The 27922-nt window shown below is 33.2% G+C and overlaps 1 protein-coding gene across 1 annotated transcript; it reads left to right on the top strand.

Moving 5' to 3' along the window:
* Positions 1 to 7874: 7874 nt before the first annotated feature.
* Positions 7875 to 27364, top strand: LOC143052151 (uncharacterized). Its single transcript, XM_076225109.1, has 13 exons — positions 7875 to 8225; positions 10233 to 10373; positions 10779 to 10902; positions 11850 to 12022; positions 12519 to 12663; positions 13206 to 13292; positions 13752 to 13914; positions 20838 to 20941; positions 21871 to 21918; positions 23849 to 23917; positions 24226 to 24270; positions 25298 to 25360; positions 26386 to 27364. The coding sequence occupies exons 1-13, from the start codon at positions 8199 to 8201 to the stop codon at positions 26562 to 26564; spliced, it is 1368 nt and encodes a 455-aa protein (XP_076081224.1). The 5' UTR covers positions 7875 to 8198; the 3' UTR covers positions 26565 to 27364.
* The last annotated feature ends 558 nt before the right edge of the window (positions 27365 to 27922 follow it).

Here is a 27922-nt window from a genome sequence, read left to right as displayed (position 1 = left end):
GTACAGGATAATCATAACCTAATTATGGTGCCCAGACAAGAGACGAATATATAAGAGTCATTCTCAAAATCAGTAAAAATCTTTGTTTTCAAGCTATTAATTTATTAAATTGTAATACATAATTTCCAATCAAGACTTTTTAGCTCACCTGGCCCGAAGGGCCAAGTGAGCTTTTCTCATCACTTGGCGTCCGGCGTCCGTCGTCGTCCGGCGTCGTCCGTCGTCGTTAACTTTTACAAAAATCTTCTCCTCTGAAACTACTGGGCCAAATTTAACCAAACTTGGCCACAATCATCATTGGGGTATCTAGTTTAAAAAATGTGTTCGGTTACCCGGCCAACCAACCAAGATGGCCGCCATGGCTAAAAATAGAACATAGGGGTCAAATGCAGTTTTTGGCTTATAACTCTGAAACCGAAGCATTTAGAGCAAATCTGACAAGGGGTTAAATTATTTATTAAGTCAAGATCTATCTGCCCTAAAATTTTCAGACGAATCGGACAACCGGTTGTTGGGTTGCTGCCCCTGAATTGGCAATTTTAAGGAAATTTTGCCGTTATATGGTTATTATCTTGAATATTATTATAGATAGAGATAAACTGTAAACAGCAATAATGTTCAGCAAAGTAAGATCTACAAATAAGTCAACATGACCGAAATGGTCAGTTGACCCATATAGGAGTTATTGCCCTTTATAGTCAATTTTTAACCATTTTTCGTAAATCTTAGTAATCTTTTACAAAAATTTTCTCCTCTGAAACCACTGGGCCAAATTTATCCAAACTTGGCCACAATTATCTTTGGGGTATCTAGTTTAAAAAATGTGTCCAGGGACCCGGCCAACCAACCAAGATGGCCGCCATGGCTAAAAATAGAACATAGGGGTAAAATGCAGTTTTTGGCTTATAACTTAAAAACCAAAGCATTAAGAGCAAATCTGACTATTAGAAAATTGTTTATCAGGTCAAGATCTATCTACCCTGAAATTTTCAGATGAATCTGACAACCTGTTGTTGGGTTGCTGCCCCTGAATTGGTAATTTTAAGGAAATTTTACTGTTTTTGGTTATTATCTTGAAAATTATTAAAGATAGAAATAAACTGTAAACAGCAATAATGTTCAGCAAAGAAAGATTTACAAATAAGTCAACATGACCGAAATGGTCAGTTGACCCATATAGGAGTTATTGCCCTTTATAGTCAATTTTTAACCATTTTTCGTAAATCTAGGTAATCTTTTACAAAAATCTTCTCCTCTGAAACTACTGGGCCAAATTAATCCAAACTTATCCACAAACATCTTTTGGGTATCTAGTTTAAAAAATGTGTCCGATGACCCGGCCATCCAACCAAGATTGCCGCCATGGCTAAAAATAGAACATAGGGGTAAAATGCAGTTTTTGGCTTATAACTTAAAAACCAAAGCATTAAGAGCAAATCTGACTATTAGAAAATTGTTTATCAGGTCAAGATCTATCTACCCTGAAATTTTCAGATGAATCTGACAACCTGTTGTTGGGTTGCTGCCCCTGAATTGGTAATTTTAAGGAAATTTTACTGTTTTTGGTTATTATCTTGAAAATTATTAAAGATAGAAATAAACTGTAAACAGCAATAATGTTCAGCAAAGAAAGATTTACAAATAAGTCAACATGACCGAAATGGTCAGTTGACCCATATAGGAGTTATTGCCCTTTATAGTCAATTTTTAACCATTTTTCGTAAATCTAGGTAATCTTTTACAAAAATCTTCTCCTCTGAAACTACTGGGCCAAATTAATCCAAACTTATCCACAAACATCTTTTGGGTATCTAGTTTAAAAAATGTGTCCGATGACCCGGCCATCCAACCAAGATTGCCGCCATGGCTAAAAATAGAAGATAGGGGTAAAATGCAGTTTTTGGCTTATAACTCAAAAACCAAAGCCTTTAGAGCAAATCTGACGGGGGGGGGGGGGGATAAATTGTTTATCAGGTCAAGATCTATCTGCCCTGAAATTTTCAGATAAATCGGACAACCCGTTGTTGGGTTCCTGCCCCTGAATTGGTAATTTTAAGGAAATTTTACTGTTTTTGGTTATTATCTTGAAAATTATTATAGATAGAAATAAACTGTAAACAGCAATAATGTTCAGCAAAGTAAGATTTACAAATAAGTCAACATGACCGAAATGGTCAATTGACCCCCTAAGGAGTTATTGTCCTTTATAGTCAATTTTCAACAATTTTTATAAAATTTGTAAATTTTTACTAACATTTTCCACTGAAACTACTGGGCCAACTTCATTATAGATAGAGATAATTGTAAGCTGCAAGGATGTTCAGTAAAGTAAGATGTACAAACACATCACCATCACCAAAATACAATTTTGTCATGAATCCATCTGCTTCCTTTGTTTAATAGTCACATAGACCAAGGTGAGCGACACAGGCTCTTTAGAGCCTCTAGTTATGAACTTAATAGTGAAAACTGTATATATTTGAGATGTTTTTTTTAATGTCACCTCTTGCATGAATAATAAAAAATAACAAAAAGTATATCCATTTCTGTAGCTTAGAACGTGTTCCCACTGCCAAATCCATTAATGATAAGTATTTTGAATAGATATTTGCCTGTTCCCCCCTCCAAATATAGCATACGATTACACACATTGACTTAATTTCTATTACTAAAAACTACATTTATGGCTCGCTGAACTAACGGTCATTCCAGTAACATTTGCTAAATTTATAAAATAATGAAGGATCCTTACAGTTGATTAGGCTGCAACTTCCTGTTAGAGCCTCACTATCATAACTCTTTGAATATAGCATGCAGCTGCCAGAAGTTGAAAACCAAAAATTTTGAAAGAAAACAAATTTGTAAGTAGCCCATTAAAATATATTATGCATATGTCAATACTGTAACAGTGTTTTGAAAAACAAAATTAAAGTTTCATGATTTGATCTTTTAACAGAGATAAGACAGAATATGTTCATCTCTTTTTTAGTAGAAGGCAAAAGCAAAAACAGAGGAACAGACGAATACTGAATTGCCATTTGACATAAATGAAACAATATATTGCCTTAAGAATGTGAAATAACACAGACAGTTAAAGAGTAGATGTAGCCAACTTATAAAAGACCTTGGTACCTTGGAAAGTAACCCATTAATGGTTAATATCATGGACCAAAGAATGGAAGTTGATGCAAAAGCAACGGATAATTATCCAGATGATATTCCAGATACAAGGGCAATATACCCCTGTAACGTAAGCAGTGATGGCAATTGTCTCCCATCATGCAGAAGTGTCTTTGCACATAAATAAGAATTTAAAGAATAAGAAATAAGACGAAAATTGTATTAGAACTTGTCCAAAATGAACATCTGTACTTGGGTAATAACTTTCTACTAAAAGGAACAACAAACACAAAATCGTCAAAGAACCTACCCGCAATATATGCACAGTATTCAGACATGTATTTGCCTGATCATTTATCATTATAGGTTCTGATGATCAGGTTTTTGATGTCATTTATAAGAATAGAAAATACGGTGAATGAAAACAATGAAAGGCTGAGAAGACTTGTCAACAAAAACAAAAGCAACTATGGGGACACAGACCTGGAAGACTTAATTCCAGTGCAGATCTAGGAGGACCTTGAATGGGAGGAGTTGCAGACCCGTCTGAAAAACTTCAGTAAAAAGCTGGTATGATATAATTGATTTCCAAGAAGCGTATTCTTCTGATAGGGAAATGCATTTATAGCAAGGTGGCCAGTGCTACAAAATAATTAGTTTCTACTGAGATTTAGCTGAAAATGCATGTATCATTTGTTATCCTTTCTTCTTGTGGTTACTGTAATGTCCATTTGACGGAAAATGTTATTCTTTTGCTTTTTATGCTCCACCTACGATAGTAGAGGGGCATTATGTTTTCTGGTCTGTGGCTCCGTTCGTTCGTCCGTTCGTCCGTTCAGGTTAAAGTTTTTGGTCAAGGTAGTTTTTGATGAAGCTGAAATCTAATCAACTTGAAACTTAGTACACTTGTTGCTTATGATATGATCTTTCTAATTTTAAAGCCAAATTAGACTTTTGACCCCAATTTCACGGTCCACTGAACATAGAAAATGAAAGTGGGAATTTCAGGTTAAAGTTTTTGGTCAAGGTAGTTTTTGATGAAGCTGAAGTCCAATCAACTTGAAACTTAATACACTTGTTGCTTATGATATGATATTTATAATTTTAAAGCCAAATTAGACTTTTGACCCCAATTTCACGGTCCACTGAACATAGAAAATGAAAGTGGGAATTTCAGGTTAAAGTTTTTGGTCAAGGTAGTTTTTGATAAAATTGAAGTCCAATCAACTTGAAACTTAGTACACATGTTCCCTATAATATAATCTTTCTTATTTTAATGCCAAATTAGATTATTATCCAATTTCACGGTCCATGGAACATGGAAAAGGATAGTGCAAGTGGGGCATCCGTGTACTTTGGACACATTCTTGTTAAACTATGCACGCTAGTAGGTCTGCAAGCCACTTTTTAAATGATCAAAATACAAATATAAAAACAATTTACTAAAATAAATGGCAACTTTGTTGAAACTGAACACAACAACAACAGGTTTGTCACTGAGGAGTTTACTTCCAACTAGATATTTTCTAAATGGTCATTACTTTCAATCTAAAGATGTTTTTTAAATGAATTAGTTCTGAATTCATACTAAACTTTCGATTTGAATTTTTTTTATTTATTGTATTTTTCAAACTACGGGCGCCGCCATTTTGCATAACCCACCGAAGGTGTTTATGTAACGGCGTTTCTCATTGGCTAATATGTTCAAATCTCGTTACTTTGATTACGAGATTACAAACTGAAAGCCATGCTTTCCAATGATATTAGACAAGACTTACTTTCACTTTATTTTCTCAAGGTATGATTTCATTGAAAATAGCTAATTTTGGCTATTTGAACTCAAACACAAGATTTTGCTGGAAAAAGCTGGAAAAGCTAAGGGAGTTAGTTTTGATTTTGATCAGTAGTTTGGTTATTACATTGATGAAATCGAATGAAGCGCATTTCAGCGCAAACGTAAACAAACATACCTCCCCCTTTTTTTGTGATTGGAAAATCTACTTCCGGTTCCAAAACTATTTGCATTAATCAATAGCAATAGTTGTTTTTGTTTTATTACTATATAAATATCGATATTTTATGTATGTCTAAGTATAGTATAGACAATCAATGCCTCATATAAGCCCAATCTGGCACCACAGTTATAAACACAGTACAATAAACTTCACAACAATCCTTGAAAAAAGGGTGCAGTAAATTTCTGAAAGTCAAAGATTAACTGATGACAGTGATGATCATGTTGCCAACAAAATTGTTATACAAAAAATGTGGATGTTGAGAAAGTTTCCTACATGACCTACATATACCCTTATTGCTATTCTTAACATAGCATATTTCCTGAGAAGATGGGGGGGGGGGGGGGGGGGGGGTCTCAACGTGTGAAATTGTTTGGTACAGGCATGCAGCTCAAGACTTCAACACCTGTGAGAGACTATACCCCACCCTCAAATTATGGCAATTCATATATTGAACATTTGTGTTTAAGGTATTTCTACAGGTATATGTATTTTTTTTTCAGTCTCGATTAACCTTGAAAAACACTCTATGGACGAGGAATACACTTACAGTTCAGATTTATTTGAAGACCTTGTGGTAAGACAGAGCTCTAAAGTAAGGGATTCTATGTTCACACATATATATTAATATAAGGCAGGTGTTACCTAATGAGCTGCTCCAGAAGGGTAAACATATATCAGGAAATATGTTTCCATATCTTCCATGAAAAATAATAGAAGGGAGGATTTGAGACTAGAAAAGTTAAGAAAACAAGAACTATATACCACTAACATTCTTAAACATGGATTATGGCAATCAGAGAATCAAATCGACAATATGGTTCTATCATATGTGAAAAAATCTGACAAAATAGAATCATTAAAAGTTCAATTGAAATTCAGGAAGGAGGTATCAAACCAGATACCAGATGGTAAATCTATGTTCAATTTTACTAAAACCAAAGAGGGCCCAAAATATAGAAAGAATTTAACTGTAGAAGAATTAATAACCAACCTCAAAATGCTAGTGCGACAATCAATCGTGAGGGACAATTTAGATGAAAGCGACAAACACGTCTTAGTTGGGAAAAGTTGATACCAATGGAGAAGACCAATGGTACACTGGAAAGGTTGTATCTCGGGTACAAATCTACCATAAAATAGCGACCAAACCGATATAGAAAATGTCATGTAATGATCTATTTATATGGCATATTAACAATGTTGTAGTTTTGGGCTTATACAAAGACTAATAGATATGGGGTTTACATTGAAATAAACCCATTTCTGTTCTTGATATTTGACATGCAAAATAATATTGATTCTTAGTAACCTAGATTTATATTCTAAACTGACACAAAATCTATTTGCAAGTTTCTGTATATTCCTTGGTCATGTAATTTTGCCATTGCTTTGCATGTAACTTCATATATATATTCTTATCATAACCCTGCTTATTAACACTATACTTTGTAGATGATAGCCAAGCAAACGTCATTTTCAACATCATAATATTATAATCAACTTAGTTATAACAGTCCAGGAAATTAACGCAAGTAATTGTGAATTAAATAAATAAGAAGTGTTTATTTGCATATACTGATACAGAACTAAATTAATAAATTTATAATTTGGTAAAACAATGAATGCAAGACATGTTTCCTTAAATTAAGATATTATCATTGCAGTGGTATTTTCTATGTGCTTATATATACATGTATTCTATGTAAATCTCAGGTGAAATAAGTGTTTGATACATTTTAATTTATTTTCAGGTTCCTGCATTCCAGAATGGTTCAACATTGTTTATGACGAGGACAGTGCGGTCTACACCTACCACCATCTAGATGATGATTTAAGCCGTGCTGACCTCGTCATATTGATTTAATTAAATATAAAAAAAATTAACATTATTTATTTCTAAATGTTACACTTGAATTACATACTCCCAATATACCATATTAAAACAAGTGAAACTGCGAGCTACTGCTCACTGATGATACCCTCGCCGCAAGTGGATAATATTAATAGTGTAAAAATATGCAAGTGTTCGGTAAACAGGAAGTTGTCGAGTGATGAATCTGAAAACGCATCACACGGTATAGCTGACTTATAAAAATCCTGAAACCAAATTTCAGAAATCCTTGTATTGTAGTTCCTGAGAAAAATGTGACGAAAATTTTTAACTTGGTTATCATGTGTAAAATCATACAAGTGTTCGGTAAACAGGAAGTAGTCGAGTGATGAATCTGAAAACGCATCACACGGTATAGCTGACTTATATAAATCCTGAAAACAAATTTCAGAAATCCTTGTATTGTAGTTCCTGAGAAAAATGTGACGAAAATTTTCAACTTGGCTATCATGTGTAAAATCAGACAAGTGTTCGGTAAACAGGAAGTTGTCAAGTGATGAATCTGAAAACGCATCACACGGTATGGCTGACATATATAAATGTTGATACCAAATTACAGAAAGGGTGGATGTGTAGTTCCTGAGAAAAATGTGACGAAAGTTTCATGGGACGGACTGACTGACGGACGGACGGACGGACGGACGGACGGACTGACAGACAGAGGTAAAACAGTATACTCCCCCTTTTTTAAAGCGGGGGTATAATTAGAGATTTCACATTATTTGCAAACAGCAAGGTTCAATGAGAATGAAGAGATGGTGGTGATGCAGGAAATTCATATTCCCCTGCTCAAAATCTGAAGCCTCAGAACTCATCCAGAGGTCATCTATATGTCTTCAAACACACCCTATCCTATACTTATTAGCTTCTTGAAGAAAATTGTTAATGTTGTTAGCCTTCTTCAAGTTATAACAAAGTATACTGTATAGACCGCACAGTACGCTACGGTACATTATTAGCTTGAATTAGAAAGAAAGCTTTCGGCTGTCTTCGGAAATGGTATCGTGTCGTTCCGAATGCCATTTTTAGCATCCCGCTACTAGTACTTATTCGAAGCGTTCGTTACCATTGTTTTCGTCTCGACATTTTGATCAATAATTAAGTTTTTGTCCTGTTAATTACATCTTTCTTACACATATTTCGTTAATCTTTATACAAGTACCAGAGAAATGGATTCAGAGGCTGCAAATAATATTGTAAGTAACTTGATATCATAGTAGCTTTATAAAATAATGACCACGCGGTGCTTTCCAACTACAAGACTAAATCGTAGATTCAAAGCCTCTGGTCTTTTTACTTTAATACGTATTTATTAATGGAATGCACATTTATACCCCTAAGGTTTGAAGGCATATAAACAATACAATACACATTATATGTCAAAAGTTAAAGGCGGATCCTGCCCCCCCTTTTTTCGTCGGAAAAAATTGGCTAAATTGACTGCATTTTCCTCAAAATTAACTCAGATTACAGACACACATAAGCATCTGGAAAAGTCTCAAGTAATAGCATGCCCTAAATTAATAAATTTCAAATATTTTTCATGTTTTAGAAAAACAAAATTTTAACAGGATTTGGCAGTGCCCTTTTTTCATTCCGCCAGAAGGTGCCAAAACAACCTATGTTGGGTAAAGAAAGAGGTTAAAGAACTTCCCCACCAGTATTATTGAAATTAGCTGTATTGATTAATATGGTAAATAGCTGGACAGTAGATACCTGACAATAATTGGTGATTTATAAAAGCAGGAACATATATATATTAGATATGCTGTCCCCAGTTTAAACTGTGTAGTGGACCATATCAAATGAAACTGTTTGTTTATTTTATTGGTATCTGCCGAGTAAAGAAAAAGTGCACTGCAACATCCAATTAGGTTTTCAATTTTCTGAAACGTACAATTCATTTGAATTTTATTTATCTACGACAGGAAGGCGTCCCAGAAAATAAAAATAGCCTTGCCAGATGTCATTGGACTAGGAAATGCCTGTATTGCTATGCCTTTACAGGGGGATCCAGCCATTTTTAAATGGGGGGTTCAACTATATGTCCCCATTCAAATGCATTTTTGTCCAAAAAAAGGGGTGGTTCCAACCTCCTTAAAACTTTTCCAGATGCACAGGTTTGTCTGTACATAAATGCTGTACTCAGTATATTTTGCGTTGAAAAATTTAGCCATAGGGTTGACATGAACCTTGATAGGGTTTTGTTTTTATTTTATATGTGTTTTCTTTTTATATACCTACCTATGTTGTACTGTTACACCACTTTCTCAGGTTAGGTTGGGATCTCGCTAACATGTTAACCCCATCAAATTCTGTATGCATGTGCGTGTCCCAAGTCAGGAGCCTGTAATTCAGTTGTTGTCTTTTGTTTATATAGATATAGGAAGATGTGGTGTGAGTGCCAATGAGACAACTCTCCATCCAAATAACAATTTAAAAAGTGAACCATTATAGGTTAAAGTACGGCCTTCAACACGGAGCCTTGGCTCACACCTAACAACAAGCTATAAAGGGCCCCAAAATTACTAGTGTAAAACCATACAAACGGGAAAACCAACGGTCTAATCTATATAAACAAAACGAGAAACAAGAAACACGTATATATTACATAAACAAACGACAACTACTGTACATCAGATTCCTATAAGATGTTCATATTTGTTTTTGTTTTTATTTATTTTTTACATAAATTAGGTGGTTATTTTTCCGCGTTTTAAGGCCTTTTTTTGTATCCAACTATCATGACTATGCAGCATTGGCTTTGCTCACTGTTGAAGGCCACACATTGACCTATACTGTGGATTCATTTATTTTCATGGGTACCAATTTTCGTGGATTAAGAAAAACTTGCATATTCGTGGATATTAAATTTCGTGGTTTTGCTGAAGTCTGCATGCAAACCTTTTGAAAAATTATCATTCTTTGAAAATATAATTTCGTGTTTTGACTGTGCCCACGAAATCCCTGAAAATTGGTATCCAACGAATAATAATGAATCCACAGTATTTGTTAATTCCTGTGTCATTTTGTTCTGTCTCATTGGCAATCATGCCGCTCCTCTTTTTATATCCATGGTAGTTTATCGATTTTTAGTTAAACTCGGCTAAGGGCGATAATTCAATGTTTTTTAACTAGAAAAAAAAAGGATATTAATTCTGTAAATTCATTTATACTTTGAATTTAATTTTTTATTATGCCAGAAGAGAAGTAGAGAAATAATCTCTGATGCAACCTTAACTATCTTGGAAGAAGCCTGGAATGATGGATTGAGGTCTACAAAGGAAAAGGAAAAGATACAGGCATTAGGAGTAAAGACCAATCTCTCAACAGAAAAAATTGAGGTAAAGTGGATTAGTTGGGTCTAGGCCAGGCATTCTGTATTAACAGTGTAACTTGTCTCATCTGACACACTTGGACCAGATTTTTTTAGGATTATGTAGGGTGTCGGAATACTCAGGTTTTTTCTATAAGGATAAGCATACTTTTGGGACAATCAAAATGTGTCTGTTAAAGCACACTGTTAGAATACTCAAGTGTTGGATTAATCAAGTTACATTGTATCACCATATGGAGTAATTATATATCATTGCGTGCACTTTTTTCCTAACAACAGCAGGTACTTTACACATTTAGATTGTAAATTTCAAAGCAAAAGGTTTATATTAAAGGTTTCAATGAAAAGAAAAATAAAATGATACTTAACCATGTTAACTGTTTTGAATATTGTATTTATTTTTTATATTTAGGTGTGGATTGGGAATAGAAGGGCAAAGGATAGGAGGGGTGGAGTAGCACCAGCCTACAGCAAGAAGAAGGTGGCTGTAAGGGGACCATCTTCATATACTTTGTTTTCACAGCAGTTTAAGAGAGGTATTTATTCAAGTTATTGTAAATGACAGTAAAGTGTTTGTTTACCTTATTAGCATTGTAAAAACAAATTGAAGGTACAAGTCTAGTGGAATATCCCTCCAAAGAAAAGGTACATGCTGAAACTAAACTTAATGTAGAAATAAGAAGATGTGGTATGAATGCTGATGAGATGACTCTCCATCCAAGTCACAATTTATAAAAGTAAACCACTGTAGGTGACTATACATGTTATATGACGATTTAAACTTTTTTTTGCATTTTGACTCATGGATAAAAATTAATATCCTATTTGAGGATTCAAGGACATTTGCCGTATACATGACATAAATTTTCTGAATAAAAAAATTTAAACAGTCTTCAAAGGGACACTAGCTGTCATGGCTGTCAAATTAATGTTCATGGATAATAATTAAATTCTCAAATTTGATTTATAACAATGTAAAACATTTATCCAAACTATTACAAGTCTAAAATGATAAATTAAAAGGGCACGGGCATTGAAATGCGTAGCTTTGTTTAGTGTGTATTTTAGTCTAGACACCTAGGAATCTGGTGTACAGAAGTTGTTGTTTGTTTATGTTATTTTATACATGTTTCTCGTTTCTCAATTTTGATATAGATTAGACTATTGGTTTTCCTGCTTGAACGGTTTTACACTAGTAATTTTGGGGCCCTTTATAGCTGAAGTTCACATGAATACAGAATCAGCGAGGTTTAATTATTCACTTGCAAGTGAATAATTCATAATCAACGTTTTTTAGTTTATTTTGACAAAATTGAACCTTATTGGTTTGCTAAAGCCAATTAGTATTTCACTATAAATTGCATTTCATTAATGGTTTATCAAAAACAAATATATTAGATTTTTTGTTATATACCTCGTAGCTAGTGCCCCCTTAAATAATCTAATTAAACTAGTAAATACATTGTAATCTATCTTTGAATAGAAGGGTCTTCAAAATCAGAGCACTTTCAAGATGTTGCCAAAAAGTGGAGAGAACTTTCACCAACAGAGAGAGAAAGGTTCCAAGAAGATGCTAGGGGAATCAGGGACAGTGAGCTGAAAGGGATGCCAGAAGAGGGTGCTATTGCCCATCACTTCAAACAAATTAGATGTTCGGTATGATAGCATTGTTAAATATTTTCCCCCCGTAATATAAAAGTGCTTTCATTGTCTTAAAATATGGAAAATTAGTTTTTGAGAGTGGTAATTTTTCTTACAGGAAGCAGATCTATAAGCCAATTTTGTTTATTTAACTGGACAGTAACACATTACATTTATTTTACAGTTAACCCTTGAAGGTTATTGTCTCAATAAAAACGCAACCTACTGGTACATTGTGCTTGTAAGCAATAGTCTCTAGAGAACACTTTATTTTTACTATCACTTTCTCAAGGGAACCACTATCATTATGCATTTTATGCAAAATATTAACATGAAATTTATCACTACATAACCTTACACGAAGCCTTACAATATATGTCATTTAATTTGGATAGTTAGTGATATAGATATACCTGTAGGATCCTTAAGGAGAAAAAATGCAAAATATACAGATGACTGTGTTTAGAAATGACAAAGTATAACAGTATTTTCTTCTTATAATTTTCTTCAGATTAATATCTTAGAATCTATGGGTTTTGAGTCTGTGATGGTTGCCACAAGAGAGCATGAGGATCCCCACCTGTTTGGAACCAACAAAGGACTAGAGTACATTGTACAACCTCATGTAATGGAGAGTTTCCGGAAATCAGTGTTTGGTATGTTTATGAGTTTACCTTTATCGCTAAACTCCTTAACCACTTCCAATAATACAAGTTACTATATATAGGGGGTCTGATCCAGGATCCTGCTTTCTGTTTTGTCAGATTCCCGTATCCCGCTTACACTATGTACATAAGCAATTCTCATTTTTTGTCATTTCCCGGGTCCTGCAAGACATTATTTTCCGCAGCTTACAATAAATCTGCAATCCCGTGCCACGCTTAGACCCCAATGAGACCCACTACATATACAAAGCACAAAATAGCCATAAAATCTATTTTAATACCCCACCTACAATAGCTGATAAATGTGACATTCTTTTTTTATTTTCTACACATATTTATAGCCTGGACAGTTTCAGTTTTAGACTCACTAAAATGTCAAGATAGGTTAGACAATACTCAGGTATTTTAAAAGTTCAGAAAAATAAACATTCAACAATATGGTTATCTTTTTATAGAAATGTCTCTGTAAAGGACTTCATGAATTTTGTACATGTTGAAATTAGCAATTCAAGGAATATCTTATTTATTTGCAGGAAACACAGTGTACATGAAACAGCCAAGCAAGAAAGGAAAGGGTGACCTGCGGACTGAAGTGAGACATATTTTAAATTCTTGCTGGGGTATGCTACCTTTTAATTTAAAATGACTGAGAATAAGGTATATAGAATAACCAGATGTTGATGATGTCGTATCAAAACAACTGTGAATGCAAAAGATATAGTTCCTTTTATTGTCTTCTATAATTTCACTAAAATTTCTACTGTCAGATGACTGTCAGTGTAACAAAAAGAATAGCTAAACAAAGAATTTTTAAAGATATCGAAAAATATTCAATCGTAACATAACATTACTGATAAAAAGGTAAAAACAAATTATAGTGAATAGGAAAGAGGACAAACAAATAGGTAGTGTACATTAGTTGAAGTTTATTTCAGCAACATGCCTAAAATTAGACATGTTTCCTTTTTAAAAATTAAAACTATTTCTGTAGGTGGTTGGAAGGAATGTGAAATGCCATCAGACACTTTTTTTCTAGAACAGCCCTATATGAGATTTCATCACTAGTTTTCCATTTTTAGAAAAGGCCACTGGGGAATCAAAGCCAATACCGTATTCCTCACTGCTGAAAGGTAAGATTCCATGGAAGCTAGTGGGACTTCCAGTACCTGTGAAAGAGCCCAGCAACTATGGAATAAGTGATTTAAAGAAGATATTGGACAGGAAGGGAGATATTAGATTCGAGTGAGTTTTAATATTATAATTTATAGTAAAAGCTTTATTAATATAAAAATAAAGAGATAAGGTATGATTGCCAATGAGACAACTATCCAATTTCAAATAAAGTGCATGTAAGTATTGTAAGGTATTATACAGGCAACTATGTTGCATAGTAAACTTGTACAAAAACTATTGAAGTTAAATAAATTCATCCATAAAACCAGGTTCAACCCACCATTTTTTCCTTTAAAAATGCCCTGTACCAAGTCAGGAATATGGTCATTGTTATATTATAGTTCGTTTCTGTGTGTATTACATTATAACGTTGTGTCGTTTGTTTTCTCTTATTTTTTAGTGTAAATTCACATTGCGATAAGACGTGTCACGGTACTTGTCTATCCCAAATTCATGTATTTGGTTTTGATGTTATATATATATGTTATATTTGTTATTCTCGTGGGATTTTGTCTATATGTGTTACATTTTAGTGTTATGTCGTTGTTCTCCTCTTATATTTAATGCGTTTCCCTCGGTTTTGGTTTGTTATCCCGATTTTGTTTTTTGTCCATGGATTTATGAGTTTTGAACAGCGGTATACTACTGTTGCCTTTATTTAAAGCAAAAAAAGATGCTTTTTATCTTTAATTTCGGAATTCTTGTCCAAATACATTAAAGTTTGGGTATTTACTAGTGTTGTTGACAGTTAAGGACCAATATCAAATAGCAAAATTTCTAACTGGTTAACAGGCCCTTTTTTCAATACTGACTGATTACTTATATATAAATGTGTAATGAAATCTTTTATCAATTCATGAAATGATAGTCGTGCTAAGTAATTTCACAGATCAACTGTCCAATATACTATTACCTTTGTTATTAACCATAAAAACACTCAAATATTACAGATTATTTTTTACAAAAAACTTGTGAATATGAACCTTCTGTTAAAGCTGACTAAAAATTATAAAATTTAAATTATGTGAATGAAGTTAATGTATACTATTGTGACACTATTAAGAGTTACATGTTTAATCATCTCTTATTGAAACACTGCACAGAATTTTTTGAGACATCAGAAAATGTAAACAATCATTGGTTATAGACTTTGTCAATTTTAATATTACTTGTTACACTTACCTGATATCCTTACATTATGGATTATCTTTCCGGTATTTGGTCACATCTCGCTCAAAACGCTTGACTGATCAAGAATTCAAACCTCTCGGTGAATCAGTCCAAGCGTGAGAACCCCTTCAGTATTCTTTCCGGCGAAATCCAAAGCGGTCACGTTTCTTTATTCGTCAGAATTAACGTGTCTATGACACAATTTTTGCAATTTAAGTTTTTGTATGCGTGCAAGGATGACGGAAGCTACCGTTCACCACACGCTCAGTGAAGACAAGGTATTTTCTACTGCCAGCAGTCCAAAGTCGTCAGTGGCAGGTGATACTCGGGATAAAATGGCGGAACCCAAAGCCTCGAGAAAGACCAGTTCCCGTAGGTCCAAGAAAAAGGACGAGGTCGAGGAACTGAATAAGAAATGGGAAAGCCGTTTCACACAGATAGAAACCAGGTTTGATAAATTTTTTGATTTATTTAGTTCAAACGATGGTATAAATATAAACAAGGATACTGTCACATAAGGTGAGCAGAGACCTTGTCAGAATCAATCTGAACAAGATAGTGGCTCTTCAGGAGCGCACAGACTTGTTGAGGATTCTAACCATGAACATTTTCCAACAGATTCAGTTCGTGAAAGGGAAAATGATGATGTTGTATCTTTGGCACCAGGTCATAGAGAAAGACATGACATAGGTTTACTTTCAGAAGATGAGTCTTCTTTAAAAAGTGAAACTGAAAATCCTCAAAAATCTTCATCAAGATTTAGTAAATATGTGAAGGGTAATGAAAGTGATTCAGATGAGAACAATAATGATCACTTAAAGTCTTTATTTGGGGATGATGTAAAGACTAAAAAAGAGACAAGCTCTGGAGGTCTTATTCTTGACAAAAGTCAAATCGATATTTTATCTGGTTCTTGGAGGTGTAAAAATCCAGAAAGGTTGACAGCCTATAATGATGAGTATAGACACAGTTTTCCTGTTCACGAGAAAACTAGTGACATTTTAGAAGTACCTAGTCTAGATAATATGGTACCTGATTTATTAGTGAAAAAACATGGTGCTAAAGCTTATGCAGTAAGCCAGAAAAGCAATCCTTGTTTAAAATCCCTTGAAAAGTTGGCATATCAAGGCCAGGTAGCTGCACGCATGGGGATAATTACTACAGCATACACCCAACAAGCTTTGGGCAATTTGTTAAATACTTTGTCAGAAAATGAAGTTAATTTGGATAAATCTATCCAACTAGTAAGAGACATATTTGCAATGTCTACAAAATCTTTGGACCAAGTGGCACGGGCTGGTGCATTTCACCACTTAATTCGTAGAAAAGCTACTTTAGAGGACACAGGTCTTAATGATATTAAAGAGCTTAAGCATCCAATTGTGTCGTTACCTTTGACAAAGTCAGGTGTCATTGGTGACAATATGGAACAAACTCTTAAAGACAGGGTTGACAAAAATAAACAATTAAAAGAGTTACTGCCTGAATTACATGTGAATAAAACTTTTTCAGTGAAAAGGAAAGCTACAGGCAATAAATTTTCTAATGATTGGTCTAAGAAACCAAAATTTGACAATGCACAAGGTTCTACATTCACAGGTGCAAAATCTGGTACACAGCGTACAGTGCAAAGAACTAGTACAGTAACAAGACCAGATAAAGACGACAAGAGTTCTGGTACAACAAACAATTTTCGTCGCTTTAACAACCCATTTCATGCAAAAGGGCAACAAAAGAAATGACTATCAGAACAAGGTAAGCAACTTTCATGTGAAAATGTTGCTTCCAGAGATACCTGTAGGGGGTCGTTTAAGCCTATTTCTAAAGGAATGGACAAAAATAACAAACGATCAGTGGGTTTTATCAATTATAAAAGAGGGCTACAAACTGGAATTTCAACAGTTTCCTCCAAAAACAGGGGTAAAAATAACTTCTGTTCCTGCAAAAGATTTAGAAATTTTACATTTAGAAGTAAAAGAACTTATGGAAAAAAGCGCTGTAGAATATGTTCCGCAAGCGGACATTCTAAACGGTTTCTACAGCACATTTTTCCTAGTTCCGAAAAAAACAGGGGACTCAACATATCAATTGTCTAGAGTTAGAAGCTGTACTGAAAACAATACAACATTTTCTTCCTCAGTTGAAAGGGAAAAATGTACTTCTGCGATGCGACAACTCGACAGTTGTACAATACATAAACAAACAGGGGGGCACCAAATCAATTCAGCTTTGTCAAAAAACTTGGGATTTGTTGAAACTCCTAATAGAACACAAAATTCAGATAAAAGCAGCAAAGCGAATGTGTTAGCAGATCTTCTATCACGGACAAAAATAAGACACACAGAGTGGTCTCTTCAGGAGACTGTAGCTCAACAAATTTTTGTCAGGTTGGGCAGACCAATGATAGATTTGTTTGCGTCAGCGGAAAATCGCAAAGTGAAAATATTTTGTTCATGGTTTCCACACCCGGAAGCATATGCAATAGATGCTCTATCCATACCATGGGACAATGTTGTCGGATATGCATTTCCTCCGATCTGTCTAGTACCGAAAGTGCTTCAACACATGAATCGATACAATTGCCAGATAATTCTAGTAGCTCCTCATTGGCCAAGGAGACACTGGTACCCAGAACTGCTAAAAATGATATCAGATTATCCCATAAAAATACCAGTTCAAAAAAATCTACTACATCAGCCAAGAACAAAAATATACCATCCAAGCCCAGAAATATTCAGTCTGGTTGCATGGCCTCTATCAACAGAATTTTCAAAAAGAGAGGCTTTTCTAAAGAAACTAGACAACTCATGTCAGCTTCTTGGAGAACAGGAACTCAAAAAGACTATTTTAGTAAGTTCAAAAAATTCTGTGGCTGGTGTAGTGAAAGGGAAATTGATCCCTATTCTGCCTTTTTAACAGAAACTGCAGATTTTCTTACAAGTCTGTATACCAGTGGTCTCCAGTATAGTACAATAGGGGGCTACAGATCTATGTTATCAAGTGTTTTACCACCAGTCGAAAAAATACCAACATTATTCGGTTATTGAAGGGTGTTTTCAATTCAAGGCCTCCAAGGGTCAAACTACTTCCTGAATGGAATTTAGATTAAATACTTGAGATGTTAAAGAAAAAGCCTTTCGAACCAATGAAAAAGGCTGAACTCAAGTTTATCACTTGGAAAACTGTATTTTTAATTGCTATCACTACTTTCAGGCGTTGCAGTGATTTACAGGCCTTACGTTTGGGAGATGGAAATATTTCTGTACATAGCAGAGGAGTTTATTTTATTAGAGAAGGATTGTCAAAACAAGACCGTCCTGGACATTTTGGTGCTAAGATTTTTGTACCTGCTTTTGATGCAGAAAAGCTTCTTGACCCTAATAGGGCATTAACTGACTATTTAAAGAGCACTGACAATTTTCGTGGTGAAAACAGACAAGATAGTAAATTGTTTTTAGCAATAAGCAATCCACATAAGCCAATTTCAAGTCAAACAATTTCATCATGGATTGTGAGTACCATTCAGATGGCATATAACGACAAAAAGAAATCAGTTAAAGCTCATTCGACAAGAGCTATTGGTCCTTCTTGGGCTCTTTATAAAGGTGCATCAATGAAGAACATCATGGAAGCTGCTGATTGGAGCAGGGAATCCGCATTCACCAAATTTTACTTACGTCACATAGACCCTCATGTTTTATCGAAGTAAAAAAAAGAAAAAAAAAAGAAGAAAAATACATAAAATTAAAAACCAATTGTTCAGAGAACAATTGAAGGTCTTTCCACCAGTAAATATCTATTTTGATATTAAAATATTAAAAATCAGTCTAAAATGTCAGTTCCTATGGCTTTATGATGTATAGATATGAATTTTAACCAAAGGTCATAATCTAAAACGCCAAATTTACCTATGACCTTGACCTCAATTTCAAGGTCACAAACTGAGGATCTCAAATCAAAAGACCCTAGGTCTCTAATATGTATGGTTAATAAGTAATATCACTTTACGCATAATTTTAGATGTGGTAGGGGCTAAAACTCCCATTTATTGTCTACGCATCCTTTCAACCAAAATTATTATGTTACGACATGTCGCAACTAACAATTTAGTAAAAATAATTTGTCGATATCTGATAAGGTTAATGAAAATGAGTGAAAATAAGCCAAAATCAAAATTTAGAATATGACCTTGACCTTTGACCTTGACCTAATTTTCATTTTTTTGGACCAAGGATCTCAAATCAAAAGACCCTAGGTCTCTATCACTTATGGTTTTCCAGTTTAAAATACATTTCAAAATTTCAAATACAAAAGGGGAAATAACTCTCATATGGGATCTCTATACGGCTTCGGTCAAAATAAAACAGCACATCCTGAAGATGTAATGAGCAATTTGCAAAAATAAATTTGTCGGTTTCTTATACGGTTGTGAAGATTATGCGATAACAAGAAAAACAGTGTTTGGGGAGATAACTCTTATATGGGAAAGATTTTGGTTACACGGTGTCAGTTACAAAAGCGTAATAACTGTTCGATATCATATACCATATGTCTAAGCGACATCTTGCGAAACAAAAAAATTGCGGAGGAACAAAAAGTTGGCGGAAGAAAAAAAATAATAATAATAATCAGAAGAAAACCAATAGGTCTTTCCACGGAAAAGTGGAAAGACCTAATTAAAAAAGAAGAAAAATGTGTACAGTTTTTAACTTGTAATATAGTTTGTACAGTGTTGGAACTATTCATATCCGACGAGATGCGATGCAAGTTTTTTAAACCTTTGTGTGTGAGATGAAAGACATCTATTTAGACTTTGTATATAGTGTAATATAGTGTACATTATTTGAACAAAAGAATTACAGTCCACCGCTTGAGTTGGTACTGCTTTGGAATCTAATGATATCCACAATGTAAGGATATCAGGTAAGTGTAACAAGTAATATTAAAATTGTACAATTTTGTTCACAAATTGGAATTTTGTGAACGTAGTTACACTTACCTGATATACTACCCACCTCCTCCCCATTAGTAATTCTTTTGGCAATCTGTTTGGATTTCGCCGGAGAATACTGAAGGGGTTCTCACGCTTGGACTGATTCACCGAGAGGTTTGAATTCTTGATCAGTCAAGCGTTTTGAGCGAGATGTGACCAAATACCGGAAAGATAATCCATAATGTAAGGATATCAGGTAAGTGTAACTACGTTCACAAAATTCCAATTTGTGAACACAATTGTACAATTTTACTGAGATCAAGGAAATAATCTTTAGTTATTACAAATGCCATTGTATAGTACTGAAGACCTTTTAACCATCAACTTAAGTACCAATTATTGTGAACCCAATTTTACCTTTAATTTCATCTGTTGGCAGTTCTATTGTCCCATTGAACATATACAATAGTTATTGTTTTCTATGTAGTTTATTCACCAGGACCTTTAAATTTCATATCCTAGAAATCTATCACTCATTGATTAATTTACCTTGATCTGATAAATTGATGGAAATAATATGGAAAGGTATAATTGCATGGCTTTGCAATAACTGGTGGTAAGATTTCCCAAGTCATTTGTTAGTAAAAACTGTTCAATTTGACAAAACTAAAATTTACAGGCAATTGTAATTTTTGTGGTCCTAAACCCATCTGACAGACCTAAATTTGTTAGTTATATATACCGGTGTATAATATTTCTTTCTTTCAATAAAAATTTGCTGTGAAAGAGGCAAATGAATAGAAAATAAAACAAACTATAAAGTTTTTATGAAAGTATCTATTTAAACTTTCTATCCATTTACATTAATTAATATAATGCTCAATTTTAGGAAGACACAAGCAAGCCAGAGTGAGCCAGACAGTGCAGAGGATATTGTGGACTCTATCATTTCAGATCCATCAGCACTTGAACCTGTTCATGACTTAAGTGAAGGTATGCCAACAAGTTATTTTATTACATTTATTTCAATTTATATATTTAAAAAAATATATCATTTCAGATATTTTTATGCTTCCTGTAAACAGCCAATTAAGCATTTTCAATCAACTATTCCCGTTATATTTCTGTCTTTGTCATTAACTATTTCTTAAAGCATGCTTATCCAATGAATCCACTGAACTAAGAACTTTAGAGGGATAATGTTTGGCATGTCCTATACTTTTTTCAGTTATTGTTATTTTATTGAAAATTGTCCGATTGAAAAGAATCCCAATTTGAACAAAAAGGCTTAAAATTTTTCCCAAAAAGACAACTTTATTCCCAAACAGTGTGATCTCAGTAGTATTTATGTATAATCACTGACAAGAAGGGATCTTATTTCAAAGCAGGGGTTGATTCATGAAAGGGGGTCTGTGAATTGAAGTTTCAGTCAAATTTGTGGTTTACTTTAAATTTCCCAATTTGATGAGAAGGACGCATATTTTCCCAATAAAAAAGGGTAGAGGTAGTTTTGAAAAAAGCCAACTGTTTACAATATTGGAAAGAAATAATTACTTTTGAATGATACTTGACCGTTAGGAACCAGAAAAGGGGAGAAAATAGGCCCCCCCCAAAAGAAAATAATAAAAAAATTGATAATAAATCTATATTTAATTACAGTGTGTCATTTATTTAGATTCAAGGTATATCATAATTCTAATATGCTTCCTATTGGCTAAAAACATATTGGAATTATTTTCAATATATTTAGTGTGGAGAATCACAAAGTATATAAATGCATTACTGTTTTTAAAAAGTTGAAAATATAAAAGTAATCATTTAATATTATCAATTTTACTTTAACATTTTTTTGGTAAATATCTTAAGTCTTTTAATGCTTTTTCCTAATTTGAGATTTATCTTTGTTGTTGTTTATTATTTAGGTGAGAACTCTGCTACAGAAGAACAAGTGGGTCCTGCAATACCATTAGGTAAAGCTATTATGTAGGACATATTTGGGTTCTTGTCTCCCAAATTTTCCGTCAAACTAGTTGGAATCAACTGAAGTAGTCACTTGGATGTTTAAAAAGTGTACAAAATATTTCATTAGATCTATGAACCTTAAAAACTTGAGGCCAAAATGGGCCCTTCTCCTTCAAATATGTTTTTAAGGTGGTACCTAACACTACAGGGAGATAACTCTGTAAAATCAGCTAAACATTTTAATTATGTTGTGTTGTTAAGAAAATATTAAGCTTCTCAATGATCAAATTAGTGTTTGTCAAACTGCTATATAACCAGTGTAATTTTTCTGATAAAACGGTTGGTTCAAATTTTCTAAAAATTTTATATTTTTGTCAATGGGTCGAAGTAAATACTTTGTTAAAATTTTAAGAAAATTAAACAAGCCAAATTAATTTTAGTCAAAGTGTTGGGTACCACCTTAAAAGAAAATTATCTTAAAAAGATTTTCATTGACATTTAATGTTTAAGTAAGCAGATTGGTGATTTCTCTGAAAATGGAATTTCCTTTGGAAGATGGTCCATGGCAGGTCATTACTCTGATCCAAAACACCACATGACCTCATCTTCTTCTAAAATAAAGTATTAACAATGATAAAATTTATAAAAATAAATAACACTACACTTTTGTATTATAGAATTTTATCACATTGGTTGCAATGAATTACATTTATTTCCCAGTTAAATAAAAACCGATAATTTCACATGTGAAATAAACATGGTTTATGTCATACAACAATAGGCGTTGTAAAGACGTCGATAACTGGATAAAAAATATTTGTGAATGCATAGAAAAAAGATATAGTTCCTTACATGTTTTTATATTAATTTAAAAAAAAAACAACATTTGCCAATGTAATAAAAAGAATAACTCATTAAAGAATCAAAACATAAAAAAAAAAACTCTTGGCTGAAACAACACTGAAAATTTTCTCATGCGCTAGACACATTTGTGAATTAATGTGTTGTTCGGTCACTCATCAAATAATTTTCTTTATTTTAATTCCTTGATTGGTGATTCTATCAATATCTTATTGAAGACAACTTGAAGATGGCCCAGCTGATTTCATTAACTTGAAGCTTATTCTACTAATGTATTGTGGTTTTTTTCTTAAACTTTAATTTGTGATATTTTTTTTTACTTTTTATTACATTGGCAAATTTGGATCCTCAATGCTCTTCAACTTTTTACTTGTTTGGCTTTATAAATATTTTGATATGAGCGTCACTGATGAGTCTTATGTAGACGAAACGCGCGTCTGGCGTACTAAATTATAATCCTGGTACCTTTGATAACTATTTACACCACTGGGTCGATGCCACTGCTGGTGGACGTTTCGTCCCCGAGGGTATCACCAGCCCAGTAGTCAACACTTCGGTGTTGACATGAATATCAATAATGTGGTCATTTTTTTTTTATAAATATCCAGTTTACAAACATTGAATTTTTCGAAAAACTAAGGATTTTCTTATCCCAGGCATAGATTACCTTAGCCGTATTTGGCATAACTTTTTGGAATTTTGGATCCTCAATGCTCTTCAACTTTTTACTTGTTTGGCTTTATAAATATTTTGATATGAGCGTCACTGATGAGTCTTATGTAGACGAAACGCGCGTCTGGCGTACTAAATTATAATCCTGGTACCTTTGATAACTATTTGATGCCATTGGACTATTTTAGTAAGATTTCAATGTGTTATTATTTTAATTTATATATATTAAACCATACTTTTGTTTCATGTAGCTATTTTTAATAAAAAAATAACTATGTTAGTTGAAATGATGATGATAATGAGATGTTGACTCTTTTTAATCAATGGGTCGTCAACTTGCAATATAGCAATACTTGTATAATCTTTCCAAAATTGTGTTTGACTTCACTTATTTAACACTTTCAGAGCTAGTTGATAGTCTTAATAACTTGTTGGGGTTGAAAAAAGATGACGAATCTGCAATAATCAGCATAGGTAAGATAAAGAGTGATTGGTAAACAATGTTGTATAAATTACCAAAATGAATTTTTGTTTCAGAATTACAACTTGCAATATATGACATTATTTTTCTATACCTGTCTTGTAGTTTACATGATTCTCATTTTAATTGTATGATGTAAAAACTAGTCTGCTAAGAAATGAAATTAATATATTTGAAAGAGTCTGGCATCAATTTTGTGTCTTAATTGATAATTTGTTTAAAAAATAACCAATTTATTTTCAACAGATAGATTTTAGAAAAAAGTCACAGATTAGTAATAGTTGTTGCTTTTATATTTTAGGTAAAGTTGAGAATGATATCACGAAGCGAAAGATAACTGCTACAAGTAAGCTATTATAAGTTATCTACGTTCATATCTGTAGATATGGATATTTTAACACCCTGAAGTATCCAAGTACACCCTGAGGTGCAGCCAAATGGTGTACAGGGTACTGAAGGATATGAACTTAGATAATGAATTTATCCCCGATCTTAGTCTAAATTTGACAATTTTTAGAGCAATTCGACCACAAAGTTCAAAGTAAAAGTAATGTTTTTTTTTCAATTTCAATATCTTTTATTGAAATTTGGGATTTCCACATATTTTTAACGGGGTGTAGGGTAGAAACCTTCTAAAGACTGAAAGTGAAATGGGTGGAATTTGGCGTTCAAAGTTGTGTGACGTCAACGTGGGTCATTTGCATAGCTAGGTCAGTAGTTCCATTCATTGACAATGTGACAAAATAGTGATGCATTTACTTAGATGAGTGCAAATAATCGACATAATAAGATAAAATCAGTAGTGGATTAAGTATATAATTATACAGACATCATGCATCATCTACAGAATTTAATATTTCAAAATGAATTAGGGACCAGCTGAAGGATGCCTCTGGGTGCGGGAATTTCTCGCTACATTGAAGACCTGTTTGTGACCTTCTGCTGGTTTTTTTTATTTGGTTGGGTTGTTGTCTCTTTGACACATTCCCCATTTCCATTCTCAATTTTAGACATAGAAAATGCACATGACTTTCACCGATGTAATTGGTAGCAAAGTCTGGGGTTATGGGTTTTGTAACGCTGTGAGTTAACCAATCAAAATCCTAGAAATATACTAAGCCGAAGATAATATATTATCTCTATTTGAGTATTCATTTCATTATTTATGACTCGTGTTTTCATACTTCCCTAACTTTGATTGTTGATAACCTTTGGTAGAAATAAGATGACACTAAGATTTATTTTTAAAAAGCAAAAGACTGGACAATCAGAAGGATAACAATAGATTAGTCAAAATGTCAAGTAAGGCTTTTGTTTCAATTTTTTAAATGAATGTTGTGATATAATTGTGTGTTATGAACTTTTATTTACAGATGACAATAAAGGGAAGGTAGTCGTTCCTCCAAAGAAAAAAAAGTCCAGTATAGGAAAGAAAGGTAGTCAACTTATTTCCTAAGCTCCATTTGGACTGTTATATTGTCTTGTTTCAGTTTAAATATGATTTTGTCTGAATACATAAGGGTATACGATAGACTTTTTTTCAAATTTCAAGATATTTCATAGGATTAGTTTTACAACAGTACATATATCTTTATTACCAAAGTCTATATAAACTATAGGTATACAATTATATCAACATCAATAATACATATAATACATACATAAACACAGACTATGTGACAGCAGAAGGTGTTGTAGTAATAAACACACATTACTTTAACATTTCAGATCTAAGCTTAAGAGATCTAAATATAAATTTACCTAAATTACACAATTCTTTTACATTATTAGTACTCATCAGTTTAATAAATTTGTACATCGACGGTTTTTCCCAATAAAATGGCTTAATATAAATTGTTCTAAAACCTTGAAAACGTGGACATTTGAGGATGAAATGAAACTCATCCTCTATATTATTTTTACAAAAAGTACATATTCTATTATTTCTTGCTATACCATAAAATCTTCCATTTTCTATAGCTAAGTTGTGGCTACTTAATCTTATTTTCATGTATATGTAAACAAAAATATGTTCAAAAATTACTTTGTGGAAAACAATGATTTGACAACATAAGACAACATCATATACCTGGTTCATGGATAGTTTTTCCTTTTCTCCAAGTCTTTGCTCATTAATCAAACACAACTTGAAGACTGTGTACAAATTGTTTCAAATTGCTAATAAGTCAACATTTGGTATTCCTGTGTTCCAGACAGTTGGGTTTTTTTTTTATTCCCTGTGGTTGACAGTACAATCCAGCAATTTTGTGTTTTTTTTTTATTTTACAGATTTTTAATTGGTAGAATTAACAAAAATTCATAACCACTTATGATTTATCTTATGGTGGGATGGTAATGGACAATATTTTTTGTAAGCTGCATTTATTTTTATGTATTTTTTCCACTACCTTTTGAATATTTATAAATACAATGAAACACCATATTCTTATATTTCTTTCAGATTCAACGAAATGTGACATTGACTATCTTGTTGAGGATAGAGATGGGAAATTGGGCCAAGAGTTCCTTGTGCATTGGAAAGGCTATTCACCTGATCAAAGAACATGGGAACCTGTTGTATCGTTACCCACAACTGCCTTGAGTTTCTATTGGCAGAAGAAATACAGCAAAAAGGAATAAAAATATGTATAAGTAAAAAAAAGATGTGGTATGATTGCCAATGAGACAACTCTCTATTAGAGACCAAAACTGAGACAGAATTAACAACTATAGGTAACCGTTAGATCTTCAACAATGAGCAAAGCCAATACCGCGTAGTCAGCTTTAAAAGGCCCTGAAATGACCATATAAAACAATTCAATCAAGAAAACTAACAGCCTTATAAAAAATGAATGTAAAACAAATATTTATCACATAAACAAATGACAACCACTGAATTACAGGCTCCTGGCTTGGGACAGGCCAATACTTACATTAGGTGGCAGGGTTTAACGAGTTAGTAGGACCCCAACCCTCCCCTTTACCTGAGACAGTGGTATGTTACAGTACAACATATGAACGAACCATAAAAATAAGTTGCAAAAGGCTTCACTCATCAGATGGACAAAAATACAAGTGGATTATAAAAAAGAAAATGTGATATAATTGCCAATGAGACAACTCTTCACAAGAGACCAAATGACACAGTTATTAACAACTGTTGGTCACTGACAAACCTTCAACAATGAGCAAAACCAATACTGCGCAGTCAGTTATAAAAGGCTAAATAATGACTTGTATAGTACAAATAGCCATAAATAATAGATAAACTTGCAAAATTTGTTTACATTGCATAATGTTTGTTATTGAAAATGTAGAAAGCACAGTAAAAAAAGATTTCACAAAATGATTATTGTATATAAATCAGCTTAATGCATTACAATGTACAGACAACAAAATGTAATCGGTTATTCAGGTTGGGTTTGCTGAGGATTGTTCTTAAATTAATATAGATAAATTTTGAAATCTATGGAGCTACATTATATGTATTTAAGCAGCTTTTTTTTTGGTATGTTTGAGTTACCACTATGCAATATTTTCTAAAATTGGTTCCTTGTAGACATATTTTGAATGTTCCTCCCTCCCTACCATATACATTTTAAATGGAATAGCCCTTTAATAGCGCTCTATTAACATGTCAATTTTAATATATTTCAACATGAAGCTTGTTTAATCTTTCACCTATTCCAACTTTCTCCTATTTGGATTATTTTTCTGGTGGTTTTTTTTTTAATGTTTTTCAGATATATGCTAAGTTGGTGATCCAGAAGACTGTAAACAGACCAAGCCAGAGATAATGGTTTTCTGACTGAATGGAGTATCAATTATTACAGAGATATTGCAGTGGTTGTGTCCTGTTTAAATTTTAATTGTTATTATGATAACAAGTTTTCTTTCATGCTTTTGAGGATGGAACATTTTATTCAGTATTGTGCTACTGTATTTGAATAATGGATACTTATTAGAAACAGATATCTGCTAGTAATGGTGGACATTAA

The sequence above is a fragment of the Mytilus galloprovincialis genome, chromosome 11 (assembly GCF_965363235.1).
Source record: "Mytilus galloprovincialis chromosome 11, xbMytGall1.hap1.1, whole genome shotgun sequence".
Lineage (NCBI taxonomy): Eukaryota > Metazoa > Mollusca > Bivalvia > Mytilida > Mytilidae > Mytilus > Mytilus galloprovincialis.
The sequence above is the reverse complement of the archived record's forward strand: the minus strand, read 5'-3'. Positions and strand labels throughout refer to the sequence as shown.